Source organism: Condylura cristata, unplaced genomic scaffold (assembly GCF_000260355.1).
Source record: "Condylura cristata isolate star-nosed mole 26May11 unplaced genomic scaffold, ConCri1.0 scaffold00012, whole genome shotgun sequence".
NCBI lineage: Eukaryota > Metazoa > Chordata > Mammalia > Eulipotyphla > Talpidae > Condylura > Condylura cristata.
In genome coordinates, this window is record NW_004567113.1 from 8,501,366 (window position 1) to 8,517,030 (window position 15,665).

The following is a 15,665-nucleotide window of genomic DNA, read 5'->3' on the forward strand; positions in this document are numbered from 1 at the left end:
TTTTAAAAAAGGGAATTCATTTGCACTATAGATTTTTAAGAGAAAATGTCATCAGTAAGCTCGAATTTCTTCTGCTGCATATTCATATATACCAATAGGAAAATGACACATGTGACTATCTTACCATGAAGTGATTGGTCAAGAATGGAACCACGAAACAGAGCTGTGTGAACAGCGGTCTCATGTTAGCCTCAAAGTATCAACAAACTTCAATTCCATGATTAGTATGTCATCGCTAACTAAGGGTCATAGTGTAACTTGTAATGGAGATGTGTTCGTTAATGCGCATAGATACACACTCTTCTCCACAGACTACATAACTGATAAATCAAAGTGTTGTAATATTTTAAAAGAGACATTCTGCCCAAATCAGGCAAATTAGAGGGTTTCACACTCAGTTTGAGTAGAAATGGCAAACTAGCCAGCACACCCCAATGCCAATATCCCCAGCAAGCTGTTTGACTGAAGCCCTCTGTCCCCACTGAACCAGCTTGTCCTCCCCGTGGTGATTTTGCTGCTTTTCTGCCATGAGGTTACTGCCTGCTGCAATACTCGGCAGTCCTGAACTATTCTCTGTCCCTACTCCACTGACATTAGTCTCCCCAGGAAATTGCTATTTTATGAAGTATCATGAAGTAGGAGATGGAATCCTTGCCATTTAGTTTCACCTTCAAATACTACAGGTTCATTATTTTTCTAGGGACTGATTCCTATTCACGACCTCTCTCCTTCACTCATCTCAATTCATTTCTTTTCTGTTTCTTGTTGGCTGCTCTGGGCTACTCATATCTGAGCCCCGCCGCTTAAGAGGAGCCAGCTGAGAGACCTGTACACATGATGAAGCAGCATATAGAGCTGCCTCCGTATCCACATATTCTCTCTTTGAAACTCTCTAAACAAGATTCTGTCTTTAACACATCTTTTATTTTTCATTTTTCAAACATTTATGTTCCCATCTTGTGGTCCCAGCTAACTTAGTTCTGTTTTAAGGACCTATGGGTCTCATTCCACATGAAGTTATTATTATTTTTTTTTTAATGTACTATCTCTCCTACTACACTATGGGGTTCTGAAACATTTCAGAGTCATCTTGCTGCTGAAGCGCTTGGCACATTCTAAATGGAAGCATTGCCCCTAAGTCAAGAGAGTTAGTTTCTAGTCCCTGCTCTTGTCACTGACTAGGTACCTGCTCTTCACCTCACTAGGTTTCAGTTTTTTATCTGTAATCTGTTGGGTTTAATTAGTGAGTCTTAAATCTGACTGCATTAAGGATTACTTGGACAGATTTTAAGAGTGAGATCTGTGTGTATGTGTGTGTGTTGTCAGTCTGTCTGGAATATGTAAACTATCACCTAAAAATTCTGCTGTAATTGGATGGTGTGAGCACCTGTTCATTAGGAGCTATTTATATCCCTCTGTGTCCTAAATGTGCAGCCAGGGATAAAAAATCACCAGATGAGATGATATAGGTTATTACAACCAATTCGTCAGATCTATGATTATAATTTTGTAAAATAAAATACTGAGTAAGCACTCATTAAGAGTTAATTTTGCAGATTTTATAGTTTGATAGCCAAAGGAGAAAGTCTTCCCTGATTCAGACTTTAGGTATGCCACAATTTAAGGTCATGGCCAACTTCTAGTTTTATATAAATGCTTAAGTTTTGTAAAACTCCTTATAATGTAACTTTACTTTTGTGTTGCATGAGAGGCTTTTTAAAACTTTTTTATAACTTCATTTTTTAATGCAAAGAGTATTAAAAACAAAATACTCTTCATCATCTGAAGGGTTCTTTTTTATAAAATTTTTAATGTTTTAGTATGTGCTGATTGTAATTAGTTCATTAGTAGAATTCTTTCAGTAGCTGCTCAGTTTTTTGTTTTTTTTTTTAAGATTTCTTTATTTATGCATACAGAACTGGGGTACATACCAGAGTTGCAGGGGTGGTAAGAGGATTCACCAGAGAAAGAGTGGGAGCAAAACAGGCCAACTGACGAAGTACACTGCTGAGGGAGCAGTGGGCAGGTCAGAGGTCTGTCATGCTATGTGGGTCACCTCGAGGGTGGGGATCGAACTCATGCTGAAGTGACTTTAGCTTCTTAGTAGTTTAACCCCTGAACCACTAGGGAGGGCCCTGCTCAATTTTACTTTTAAGGATACATTTCTGCAAGAAAAAATACCAGTTCATGTCTTCAATTTATCAATTTATCAATTTATCAATTTATCTACTCTTCAGTCTTTAAAATTTTGTAGTTTTTTTTTTTTAATGAGCAAGGAACTATATTGTGATTGGCCTTGCAGTAAATAAAAATAATGCCCTACATACTCCCAAAATGACAAATTATGACCTGCTGCTAAATATGTTTTGTTCTTGAAGTAGCCAAAAATAATCTATACAGATTAGGTTCTTACAGGTTATCTTTTTTGTCTTTAACTTACTTAGAGTAGTATCTTAATTTAACTGTCATTTTGAGCAACTTCTGAAGTTTTAAGTGCAAAACATGCACCTTTGAAACCTGCTAGTTCCATCACACTTAGCAGCACAAGAACCAGCTCCCTAGATGACCTCAGCTGAAGCTGCGTACCCCTAAATAAGTGCCCGCTCCAGTCACTGTGATCCCTCAGCTATTTCAGTTAAGGGCGGGTTGCCATGAGGCTAGCAAAGTCTCTGACATCCTTGCTTTTTTCAATGATTCCCTCAGGGTAGAAAAACTGTCAGTGATCTGCAGAGAAGTTGGAAGCATACACTAATAGCTCTCCTTCTTCAAAGCTGTTTCTCAGTGCAGGCCTAGCACATTCTCTTTTGAAAGCTAATGAGGCTGGAGATGGAGTTTAGATATGACCACCTGATGCCAGTGATCTTCACCTTAAATTAAGCTCAAATGAGAAGCCATCCAGTGCCACCTAAATCTACTACCGTTGAAAGCATTCAGGATCATTTTGACCCGTTCTCACACTCTTTTCCAGAACCCACCACCACTGTGTCCTCGTGGCGGCAAGAGAACGTGGACTCTGACGAGGCGTGCCTCTCCCCCCAGGCTGGGCGCCTGATCCGGCAGCTTCTAGATGAAGACAGTGACCCCATGCTCTCTCCTCGCTTCTATGCATATGGGCAGAGTAGGCAATACCTGGATGACACGGAAGTCCCCCCGTCTCCCCCCAATTCACATTCTTTCATGAGGTATGTTTCTTTGTGGCACTGATAAGCAGATGCATCCACCTATAAAATTAGAAAGGACAGGAATGGGACTTATGGCTAGTGATTTTTTTTCTAAATCAGTTGGAAGTCTGTGGAGGAACAGATTTGAAATTTCCCATCCCAGGACACAGTCTATGTTATATTTTACTTGAACTATATCATTGCATAGTAAATTTCCAATAGAAGCTCCTTTCCCGAGTTTTTGCAAATTTAACTTTGAGGGATTGAGGCACATATTTCCATTTCAGCTTTTGCTGAAATTCCACAAACTAAAAAAGTTTAGGCCTATTTAACAGGTGGGGCATGCAGAACTCAAAATCACAAAATGAATTGGGAGTCAGCTTTTTTTTTTTTTTTTAAGATTTATTTATGCATACAGAACCGGAATATAAGACAGAGGTGCAGGGGCAGTGAGAGGATTCACCAGAGACAGAGTGGGGAGCAGAACAGGCCGACTGACAAAGTACACTGCTGAGGGGAGCAGCGGGCAGGCCAGCCAGGAGAAGTCTGCTGCACCATGTGGGTCACCTCCAGGGTGGGGATCAAATTCACACTGAAGCGGCTACAGCTAGCTTGCAGTGCTGTGTCCTAACCTGTTGCGCCACCAGGGAGGGCCTGGTAGTCAGCTTTCAATTATTCAAGGGGATGCTGCTGCCCTCATTCCCAAAGTTCCTCCAGCAGTGACCACTTATAGGGGAGCTGACCCAAGTTGTGCCCCTAACAGAAGGCGGAGCTCTTCTCTGGGATCCTATGAAGATGAACAGGAGGACCTGACACCAGCCCAGCTCACTCGAAGGATTCAGAGCCTTAAAAAGAAGATCCGGAAATTTGAAGACAGATTTGAAGAAGAACGCAAGTATAGGGTAAGTGACCCTCCGGGGTCTCTCACCTTTTCTTCCTCCCCAACATGCCAGCAAATCAGTAACTCAGAGAAGTGAGAAGGTAAGAAAGATTTCTAGAGAATCAAAACTAAAAGACAATAAAGATTGGAGAGTAAACCTTGATAAACTGAAAACATGCACTGGTATTTTTTTTCTTGCAGAAGGGTATCCTTAAAAATACTGAATACTTTCATGTAATTTTATAAGCTTTTCTCTGAGCAGTCATAGGAAGAGTCATTAAATGAAGTCCTCCTTTTGACTAAAACTCAACTCAAGATCATCTTCTAAAATTTGCTTAGTACTGACCTCATTCTACTGTCTTCTCTCTCCTTAATATTTCTTATAAGAATGACAAAAGCATTTTTCATGATAATTATAGTGTTAAACATAAACATAAATCCTTAAGGCTTCTATTCTGTTAACCCGAAATGCTAAGTCCTACAAATAATGGAAATAGGGCTATGGACCGCATATAAGTCCATACTCATATTATGTAGCATATTGCCCCCTGCCCCCGAAAAATTTTTTTGAAGCTTCAAAAATAACCAGGGTATAAAGAAGGATAATGAAATTATACTTGTGAAATTTGTTCTGATTGCTTATGATTCAGTTCTTTTTCTGATGGCTCAGTTTTTCCTTTTTGTTTAAAATAAATTGATCTACAAACTGTTCTTTTTCCAGAATACTTATTCTAGATTTCCTTGTCCTAGCCTTCTCACAGTGACAAAGCAGCCAATCCAGAGGTCCTGAAGTGGACCAATGACCTTGCCAAGTTCCGGAAACAACTTAAAGGTTGGTGAAGTTCTATACTAAGGTTTCTGTAAAACAAGTCAGGTTTAAAACTCCCCCTATGCCAGATGCCATTGCTGAAAGATTCCAAGAAAAATAAGTTCCTGCAAGCTACTTCTTAGTTCTCTCTATCTATAGGGTTAACCCCTTATGTCTTCGCATGGTCCCAATCACAGGGTTGCCCAGATCAATTAAAGCCAAAATTCTGTGGCATTTATCACTATATCACTAATATAAAGATGATGTTTGTAATAATCAACACCTGTTTAACCCAAGGCTTCATTGGCTGTGGTGTTAAAGGGGACATAGACACAAAAATGAGTCTGAAAAGCATGTGGTCACTGTCCCTCAAAAATCTTACTATGTCTCAGGACACGAGTCATCTAAACATCTAACTAGAATACCAGATCATTGAAAAATGAGATCTATAAGTCATGTAGAAAAGGCAACTAGTGGTTGGGTGTTAGATCATTGTTAAACACTAAGGAAGAAGAATAGGAAAACATCTGCCATGTTCCAAGAACAACAGGCAGGCGGGTCAGGCTGAAGCATGGATGTTACACAGCTCAAGTGTTCTCAGGAATCAGGGCTAGGGAAACATTCCAAATAATCAAGACATTGTCATTATCTTAGGTTTTGCATAGCAGCCCAGGGATTTCAGCTAATATTATAATTAGACGCCTTCTGCCAAAAGACGGACTAAGCAGTTATTAACACCCCAGAAAACCATTTGAGTTCAGCAGACATCAATTCTTAAATATCTCTCAACCCCCCAAATCTTTTCAACTAGAGTCAAAACTAAAGCTATCTGAAGAGGATCTCATCCCCAGGATGCGACAGCGAAGCAACACACTTCCCAAGAGTTTTGGTTCCCAACTTGAGAAAGAAGAGGATAAGAAGCAAGACTTGGTCGATAAAATGATAAAGCCGAGCGTTGAGGCCACGCTGGATTCTGTCCAGAGGAAGCTCCAGGAAAAGCGGGCAGAAGCCGGCCGTCCTGAGGACATCAAGGTGTGATGTGTGGCCATGTCCCAGGCATTCTGCTAATCCTAAACCTTTGCAGTCAGTGTGATGCCGAAACCTGGGCCATGCAACATGGTTCCAGTACAGAGGAAACTCCCACACCGCCAGCTTTCCCACCTTTGATTGTATAGTGAAGCAGGAACTTCCAAGTATTTGAATGGCAGGTTCTTTGGGTTTTAGCCACAAACTAAAAGCAGAAAACCCAATTGCACAGATTTCAGAATGAGCTTTTTTTTTTTTTTTTTTAAGCTTCATTCATGTTTTGGTGGCTGTCTGAGAGAGGATTCTAGACAAACATTTGGGGGGTGGGAGCTGTCTCTAGGGACATTGCTGGACCACCATGCCAAGCCCCAGGGTCCTCAGTGTTCAACTTTCCTTTGCTGCCAGCTGAGAGATGTAAGTAGTTGATGATGATTCTGCATTTCTATCCATATTTCTAGAGAGAAGGTCAGGAATCAATCACTCTAAAGTGAGATTTGACTCAAGCCAGGAAGAACTGGTATATCAGAATTCTTTGTAACTTTACTTTAGGAAATTTAACTAAAGAAACTGAAATGTTTACAGATGTTTTCCCCTATCCCATTTCTCTATCTTTGTGTATATGCAGGATATGACCAAAGACCAGATTGCAAATGAGAAAGTCGCCCTGCAAAAAGCTCTGTTATATTACGAGAGCGTTCATGGACGGCCGGTATGTAAATGGGGGTCAACTTTCAGTTTGGGGTAAATGACCTGACTTAAAAAGGGGTTTTGTATGTACAGTATTTTGCAAATAAGATTCCCTGATGTTTAAAATACTATATATTTTTACCATCACTAAATTTTTGAAGGCTTAACTCGATGAGAGTTCTGCTACATAGCAGGTGTTAAATTTAATGGAGATCCAAAGAAAAATTAGTTTGCAACTGGGATTTAGTCACTAGTATCCTCTTTAAGGGAGGATGTTGTGGAGGAGGGAAAGGATGGTGCGCAGGAGCCCAGAGTGAGGAGACTCCCTGTTGGTTCTGCACCCATAAACTGTCCCTGGGTCTAGTCATTCTTGGCCATCAAAAAAGTCATTGAACTTAGAATGTTCTTTCCTAAAATGTATACCCAGTGCAGTTGCAATGAGTATTTGCAGAGAAGTTCCAGCTGTCATTCAGAATCAAAGTATGAGGAATGCCAAACATGGCTTTGCTGTTTCAAAACAAGAGGAAATATTTGAGGTGCTTTGATACTGTGCAAGTGTGTTGTAAATGTTTGTTGTTAGTCCCAGGAGGACAGAGGCAGGACAGGCTTCTGCCCTCCTCCCTGAGGCTCTTGTAACCAGGTATCCTGTCAGTTACTCTTAGCAACCCTCTGGTCATAATGTTTTCAGAACTCCAACAAGACAAATCTTAGGAGTGGTACAGAAGAGCTCTAAGTTCATGTTCATGGAATGGCTCTTTCTATAGTCAAAGGCATAGGTCTCTTTTCCAGTCTCAACATTAACATACATTGCAGGGGATCCTTTTATCTAAGGTATGCTTTTTGAGTAATGCTCCTGCCCACCTGTGCCTATGCAAATGTTGCTAATCGCCAACCTTCTGCCTTTGCAAAGCAACAGAGTCAGATCTCCCCCATACCTGCTGCCTGTATCACGCGGGCCTCTCTCTCTTTTTTTTTTTTTTAAATAAGATTTATTATTTATGCATACAGAATTGGGGTACAGGCCAGAGGCACAGGGCAGTGAGAGGATTCACCAGAGACAGAGTGGGGAGCAGAACAGGCAGATTCACGAAGTACACTGCTGAGGGGAGCAGAGGGTGGGTCAGGAGAGGTCTGCTGCGCCATGTGGGTCACCTCCGGGTCCAGGGATGGAACTCGGACTAAAGCAGCTGCAGCCAGCTTGCAGTGCTGCATCCTTACCCATTGCGCCACCGGGGATGGTCTGCAGGCCTCTCTTTTAATAAGCCTGTCCCTTTCGAGGGCAGCTCTTTTTGCCAGAATAATGCCTGGACAGTAAGGTCTGTGAGGGTGGGGATTCTAAGTCTTGTTCACCTAATGACAAACATAATCCTTAGCAACTATCACAAAACTGAACATAGCATGTACCCAATAAACCATCTGTAGAATGAGTCCTCTGTGATATTTTGGTTTTGAATTTATCAGGTTTAAGTACAGGGAAAAAAAAAAAAGCTGGACTGATGATGATTGATTCTGCTGGCTGGTCTCTGCAGTGGAAAAATACTGGCACCTAGGATCATGGTCATGTTTCAAGCCAAGTTTTGTTTTAGGTTTTTTAAAGGCATTGAACCAGATAGTAAATGCAACTGGACATCAAATGCATTGTGAAACCATTCTTCTCCACTGGAGGGCTGCTGCCGACAGCCTTGGTGAAGGAGGTGGAAGTTGTGATTTTTTTCCTTCTTTACAATTTGTCCTTTTCATTGTATCTATTCAGGTTAGGGCATCAGGAAACTCCCTTAAAGACTCTCTTCTTGAGGCCTGGAGGTTTCCTAGCAGCAGTCTAGTTAGTCTTAATCATGGCCTGCAGAGGGGCTCAGACCGCAGTATTTAGCAGCCTGATGAAGTACAGAATCCCCCATTCAGCCAGGACTGGGGCGCTGTGCGCATGCTCTGAGTCTGCAGGTTGCAGCCCTAGATTGAGCACACAGCCCTACAGAGACGAACTTTGTGGCTTGTTGGAGCCTCGTTCTGGTCTGGATAATAGATGGCTGTTATGGTTGCCATGGAAACTGAATGACATTGCATGCATGTTACCTGTAGGATGCCTGACACTGAGGATATAGGGTCTAGTGGCTTGGCAGTGTGGGGTGCAGTAAACGACAGTTTTCACTTAAGTTCTAATTCCATGTTCTACTCTCTGAGGTCCACATCTTATTAAATGATTAGATTAGGTGAAAGATTGAATTTTAGTCCTTTTATCATGAGGAATATGGAATAATAGTTGTTGACTCTGCCTTGTCATTGCCTACTCTTTTATCACTCTTTCAGATAACAAACAGCTTTTTAGATCCAAATTCTAGTATCTCATTGGACAGTGAACAAATGCTCTAGGAAGCTGCAGTGTCATTTAGTCTTGATCCCAGGTCAGACTTTCTGCTTCTGTCTGGAACTTGATGCTCCAACCTCCTGAGGAAAAGCAGAGGTCATTTGCTAGCTGGCCAATCAGAGCGAACTTAACCATTTTTAGAACTCTGGTGTTGCCTTGGACCCTGGACTGTAAATACCATTTGGGCAACATTCTTCTTAAAAGAAAAATACATGTACTCCCAGAGGCAAACTACCTTTTTTCCTATCCTTTTTGTTTGTTTGTTTGTTTGTTTGTTTGTTTGAGGTGGTCAGAGTGCTTGGGTTTTTGCTGACAGTAGATTATGATTTAAAAGGATCCTATCAAAATCACAGACTTGGTTTATCTCTAGAACTTGAAGTGTGATGGAGAAGCAGTAGCTGGTGAAGCAGTAGCTGTTGGAGGAAATTGAGCATGATTCCTCCCCTCCACCTTTACAAGCAGTCCTTTGTTTTATTTGTTTGTTTGTTTGTTTGTTTGTTTTAAGATTTATTTATTTATACATACAGAACTGAGGTAAAAGCCAGAGGTGCAGAGGTAGTGAGAGGCTTCACCAGAGACAGAGAGGGGAGCAGAACAGGCTGATTGATGAATTACACTGCTGAAGGGAGTAGCAGGTGGGTCAAGAGAGATCTGCCTCACCATGTGGATCACCTCCAGGGCCAGGGATCGAACTCACACTAAAGTCGCTGTGTCTAGCTTACAGTGCTGTGTCCTAACCCGTTGCACCACCAGGGAGGACCTCTTTATTTTTTTATTGACTAAATCTGATCTGTCCCATTGTATAAGTGCAAGGTATTACATTTATGGATTATGACATAGCTGTTCTATCTTTGTCATGTTCCATACCTCTAGTACTACACTATTATCTATGTTCAGCTGTTTCTGAACTCTGTGACTGCTTTAATATTCATTACAAGTGTATACCCGTATGCATCATCAATCATATCTCCCCATTGTCCCCATTCTATGGTAACAACCATTTTAGTCTGGTGGGGTTTTTTACAGGTTTGATTTCTTTTTTATATTCTACTTATAAATATTTTCATAGAGCATATCTTTCTCTGTCTGGCTTATCTCACTTAGCATAATGTGGTTAAAGTCCATCCATATTGTTGCAAATGGCTGGGTATCCTCCTTTCTCATGGCTGAATAATATTCCTGCCACACCTTTTGTATCCATTCATCTGTCAGTGGGTATTTGAGTTGTTTCTAAATATTGGCTATTGTGAATGGTAATGCAATAATATGGGTGTGCTAAATTTTATTTTAAACATTCTTAGACCCCCTGCCAGATTTTAAAGCTACAGAGATGAGTCAATCAATATATCCTATCAACAGATGTTCCTACCATTCACCAATATTTGTCCTTATGTTTCATGGAAGAAGTGAGGTATGTAAAAAAATATATTTACATTTACAGGAAGACAAAATAAGTATCATAACAAGATAGTAGGTTTATTTCTTCCCTGGAAAAATAGTAAATAAACTGGGACTCCTGACCTTTGAGGAATTTAAAGCAGGGACTTAATCATGGTCATAATTTTGATTTAGGAAAAACAATAATCCTGATAGAACTATTCCCAATGATCTGCAGCTGCATTGGCTATTTCAAATGTTCACTGACTAAACAGTGTTATCAGTAAAATAAATATGAGAATGGTGAGAATGCACTTGAATCATCTTTGTTTTCTCCACATGCAGAATGTTGTAGTATGGTACTAAGAACCGGCTTCTCAGCTGTCTTATTCTTACTTTTCAGGTAACCAAGAGTGAACGTCAGGTTATGAAGCCACTGTACGACAGGTACCGGCTGGTCAAACAAATCCTGTCCCGAGTCAACACCATCCCCATTATTGTGAGTGTCACACCTCCCTGTTGCTTTCACTTGGCTGAATGGGCCCCAGCTATGTTAATAGGACCCTCACATACTTCCTCGTTAAAGAATAGCCCATAGTAGTGGAGCCTGCCATTAATATTGAAACTTGAGGTTGAAGAATTTATCAAAGATTTTGTAGGCTACCTTTACCACAATTGAGCAAATCTGAAGCTGATAGATTTTTTCCCCTTATTGGGCAGCATGCCTTGCCATATACATCTGTCTGACTTGTAGAAGGCTGGCTCCCACCCTTTCCTCACAAATGGCTCACCAACAGACAGGCTGTGCATTCTCCAAGACACTCCACTCCAAAGAGTGCCTCTCTGGTCCCTGGGACCCTCTGGTAATAGTCATCTCTCCCCTTCCAAGAGAGGGATGAGGCCCTCAGGAATCATATCCATGGAGAAATCCTCCAAGGGACTCAGGATTACCTGCTCGCTGGAAGCTGTAGAGAATTGGAGAAAAGGACGGGAGGCCAATTAGTGACTGTGCAGTTAGTCAATCTCAGTGGCCACCATCCTTGGATTTAGACTCTGCATTTTGACTTTGTCAAACATAGGGAACAGCAACTTAACCTCAACTCTGGGAAGCCTTTCAGGCATCGGCCAGCTTACTGTCCTCCTTTGTCCAGCCTTGGGCTTTTCCTCCCCCAGCTCATGAGTTCATTGTCAGTCCCTCACCATCTCTTGGGCAACTGTTTGCCTCTGTTTCATTGGTTCATCTCCAGGGACCCTGGGGCTTCCTCTGCTGGCTTTAGGCCTTTTAATAAGCACACACAGCCTCACTGCTGTGTCAATACTGAAATGCATCTACATCGTAGCTAATGTTGTTCTGTTCCTGCTTCAAATCTCCTTGTTTACTTCTAGGCCAAAGATATGGCCTTTATATTACTTTTAACAGTGTACTTGTTTACATGAATGAGGAGAGTCTGGAGACCTCAGGCAGTTGTATTTGAAGACAACTACTTTTCTAAAAATTTCCTGAAGTCCAATTCAGTGAACTAGCCTATAAAAATAATTGAATTTAAGGAATCCATTTCATTCTCCAACTAGAACTGTTTAGTATTGCTGAATAGGGTGAATGAGTAAAAGGAATTCAGATAACCTTTGTATCACTCGATGAGCTCACTGCTATGATAGGTAAAGTTAATTGCAATTCATGTGTTCTTGGAGCTCTTATGACCAGGGGTGGGGAGGCAGGGAAAGGAAGGGCAGTTGTTTTTCCTCAGGTGCTCTCTGTGAGTGTTAGGCTGACCTACTCCAGTGCTGTCCTTGTCCTCAGGTGGCTCTTGGATCTGTGTGGGCTCTGAAGTGAAGCAGAACTTAGAAAAGAACTTTGGTTGTTTCTGGTCCCTGGGAATTTCTGACGGGAGGGGTTAGAGTGTACAGTTAAATGTAGTGATAGGTATTGATGAGGTCAAAGGAAGCGAAGAGCTGGCGGGACCAGAAAGGGTTCCCAATGTAACCTGCTTGTTAACAACTGTCACAGGGTTCCCCCTCCACCAAGCGGAGAAGCCCTTTGCTGCAGCCAATTATCGAGGGCGAAACTGCGTCCTTCTTCAAGGAGACCAAGGTGAAGAGCTCCAGCTTCTAACCACTTGCTAAATCAGCGCCAGTTCCGTCCTTCCCACCTTCCCTCTGTCCTGTGAAGGGAAAGGGGTTGTGATTGGGCCCTTTCATGATGGCTCTTTAGTGCTTCCCAAAATCAGTAGCTACATATAATCAACTTGGGAATCTTGTTTTATTTATAAGCTGATTTCATTAGTTTCATTTCTCTTTGTTGTCTATTGTTTTGTTTTCACTTTGCTTTCAGAAATGTTTGTTTTGTTTTGATATTTTTTTGTTTTCCCTGTTTGGTGGAATGGATTTTCTGTATTCCATAGTTTTGTTAAATTAGTTCCTTGGGTTACTTTTTTTAAATCTTGTTTACTGAGCTTATAGAAAAGCCAAAATTAACAAAAGCAGTGTACCTCCTTTTATAGATTAATATCTTACTTGGTTTTGACACTACTCCTAACTTCTGCCTTCCCTGGCACATTAAATCCTCAGTACTGACTTGATATTCTCTTCTTGATCTGTGAATTACTGCTCTGACCACCAGGCACTAAAATATAGGCTCTGATTATTTTTTTAATCAAATACTAGTTATGGATTTCCTTGTCGTTTATGGATCTGTTTTTCCCAGAAAGTGAGGTGGAATCTATATCTCTAAATTTGTAAGTCTGTGTGGAAACCTAATTGTTTTTAGCCCAATGACTCTTTGTTGTGGAATTCAGGCCTCCACACATAAGATGCCTTCCTGAGCTACAACCATCCCCTCCCTGGTTGGGACAATCAGAAACACCTCCAGACATTGCTAAATGCTCCCAAAGTGAGACCATGACCCTATCTCACTGTTAACCCATGCAGTCTCCAATGAAATTTCAACAATTTCAACCCAGAGTGGTCACTTATTTATTGTAGTTAGAAAAGATTTTTCAGCAAATGGGGACCTTATTCTCATGAGTATCCTATCCAGGGGGACCTCTCCATTTTCTTCCTGATTCTCATAACTGAGGTAAGGTACCAGAAGTTATCAAGTCTTCTCTTTTATTTACCTTATTTCTTTCCTTACTGCTTAGGCATCTTAAATATTCAGGTATCGACATTTACACTGTTAGACAATATTTATGTTCACTATTCATATTACTTTAAATAGAACTTGTTTATGAAAATGCTATAAATGTGAAATTTATGATAATATGCTATATTGTGTCTTCAAAATGAAAGCTTTTTCTTACAATAAGATTTGATATTGATGAAAGAAAATGAATTTTGTCTAGCCGGTTGTTTCACAAGAAGTAAATCACTGTAATTCAAGAAATTTGGCAACTGTGTGTATGAAAATTAGCATATTTCTCTAAGAAGTATGTGCTAGAACTTGTTACTTGATTAAAATGTGTTCTTGGACACATCCAAAATATAACTTAAAAATTGCCTCAATTAGATGATACTGGTTTTTATTTTCAAAGAGGACAATCTTCCAAATCTTATTCTTTAGCTTTTTTTTTTTTTTTAAATAAGTGTATTTTGGCCATGGCTTTGTTGGCACACATCATGGTCAAAATTTCAGTTAATTTTGCAACTATTACATTGCTTTTGTAAATAGTGGTGTCTTTCAGATCATTTTGTTCTAGTTGGCAAGCTTATTAGCATGCTTTAGATTGTACTAATTCTTGGCAATTCTAATACACAGCTTAGATGTTGGTGTGGGGTGGGGGGGTAAGAAAGAGTGTATCTAAGTAGTTTCTTTAAAAACTGTCCCTAGTTTTAAGTGGGAAGGAGAAACAGCTGTGTATGAAAGCAAACCAGTATAACCCTGAACTCCTAGATCTTCCAACTGCAAAATCGTAGATGTCATCTAGTCAGTTCTCCTATCTGACATATGACTGTCCTCTAAAACTTAATGGGCAGAATAAAAACAGTCCTTATGAAATGGTTCTACCCTTAAGCTCAGAAATCTACACTACTGGAAGATACGGTCACTAACTACATGGCCTAAGCATCATTTAAATAGCTAAAAACTTATTTCATTGAATGATTATCAGTTTAAATTATAGATTATATAAATTTAGAACTTACAATAAACTTTATCAATTAAATAGCACAATGAATGGAAACAGTTGAAAATTATAATATTGAGTAGTTATTGTATTCCTTCTACTTAACAAGTTTAGTTTTATCTTCAAGAACAATGTGGAATGAGCATGCTATTTCTTCCCTGGCGCCCTTCTTATATTTATAGTCACCAGCTCTGCATGCCCCTGCCCAGTCCTCATAACAATCTCTCCTGCAAGCTCCTTTTCATTTATTCTTCATTCGCTCAGGTTTCCAGAACATTCCACATTGTCATAGCTCTCGTTCCTACTACGTTCCGGTTCACCCATGTCTCTCATGAACTCTGATATGTATAATTGGGCATTGTTCCATATGTCTGAACCACAACAGACAGAGCAAGGGCTGACTAGTCCTGGTGTTGACCCGACCACTGAGTTCCACAAACTGCGACCGAGTGGCTGGCATCGAACCATCTGTTCATCTTAGTCTTTCTTGGCAGTGGCTCCACCTCAGATATTTTGGGCCAGAAATCTCTTTGTTGTGGAATTCAGGCCTCCACACATAAGATGCCTTCCTGAGCCACAACTATCCTCTCCCTGGTTGGGACAATCAAAAAAAACCTCCAGACATTGCTAAATGCCCCCAAAGAGAGACCACAGCCCTGTCTCACTGTTAACCCGCGCAGGCTCCGATTTCCTTCTCCAAGGGCCACTTATCACCTATGTGTCCAAAAAATTTTTTAGTAATCTTTTTATAGGTTCTTGAACTTTTTTCATCTTCAGTTGACCCTTTCAACAATGGGGGAGGCATTTTACCACATAGGTAAAAACTTTTGACTCCCTCAAAAGCGTACCCCATTTATCTGTGTGACAGTTTCACAACCAGCTTTCCTGTTGGAGGGCAGCTCACCTCACTCCTGATTGCAATCCGAATATGCTGCTCCTATTAAAAAGGAAACATGGTTGGTTTTCATGTCTGTTTTGACAGTGCTAGTCACTTTAGAGCACTGATGTTTTTCCAGTTAGTCATATATCTATGTATGGATTCCTTCTAGAATTTACCCAGTGTCCACAACTTTATAGTCTAAAGTATAAAGATTTGTCTGTTTTGCTGTTTATTTATCTATATTTCGCAGATTACTAAGAATAGCTCTGTTTAGCTCTGTTTAGCTCCATGTTAAAAACATTGCGTTCTCATCCTGTGCAAGACACATTTTCACATTTTTAAGTTTTCTTGGGAGCTTGA

General features: G+C 40.5%; 1 protein-coding gene across 3 annotated transcripts in view; it reads left to right on the forward strand.

Moving 5' to 3' along the window:
- The window catches only part of FAM13A (family with sequence similarity 13, member A), a 438,275-nt gene that overhangs the window by 414,037 nt on the left and 8,573 nt on the right, over nt 1-15,665 (forward strand). For all 3 annotated transcript variants that reach the window (XM_012724150.1, XM_012724149.1, XM_004681127.2), the window contains 7 exons: nt 2,969-3,182; nt 3,925-4,063; nt 4,792-4,873; nt 5,661-5,881; nt 6,501-6,584; nt 10,708-10,803; nt 12,313-12,396. In XM_012724150.1, the coding sequence (XP_012579604.1) occupies nt 2,969-3,182; nt 3,925-4,063; nt 4,792-4,873; nt 5,661-5,881; nt 6,501-6,584; nt 10,708-10,803; nt 12,313-12,396 (920 nt within the window). The remainder of the gene's footprint in view (nt 1-2,968; nt 3,183-3,924; nt 4,064-4,791; nt 4,874-5,660; nt 5,882-6,500; nt 6,585-10,707; nt 10,804-12,312; nt 12,397-15,665) is intronic.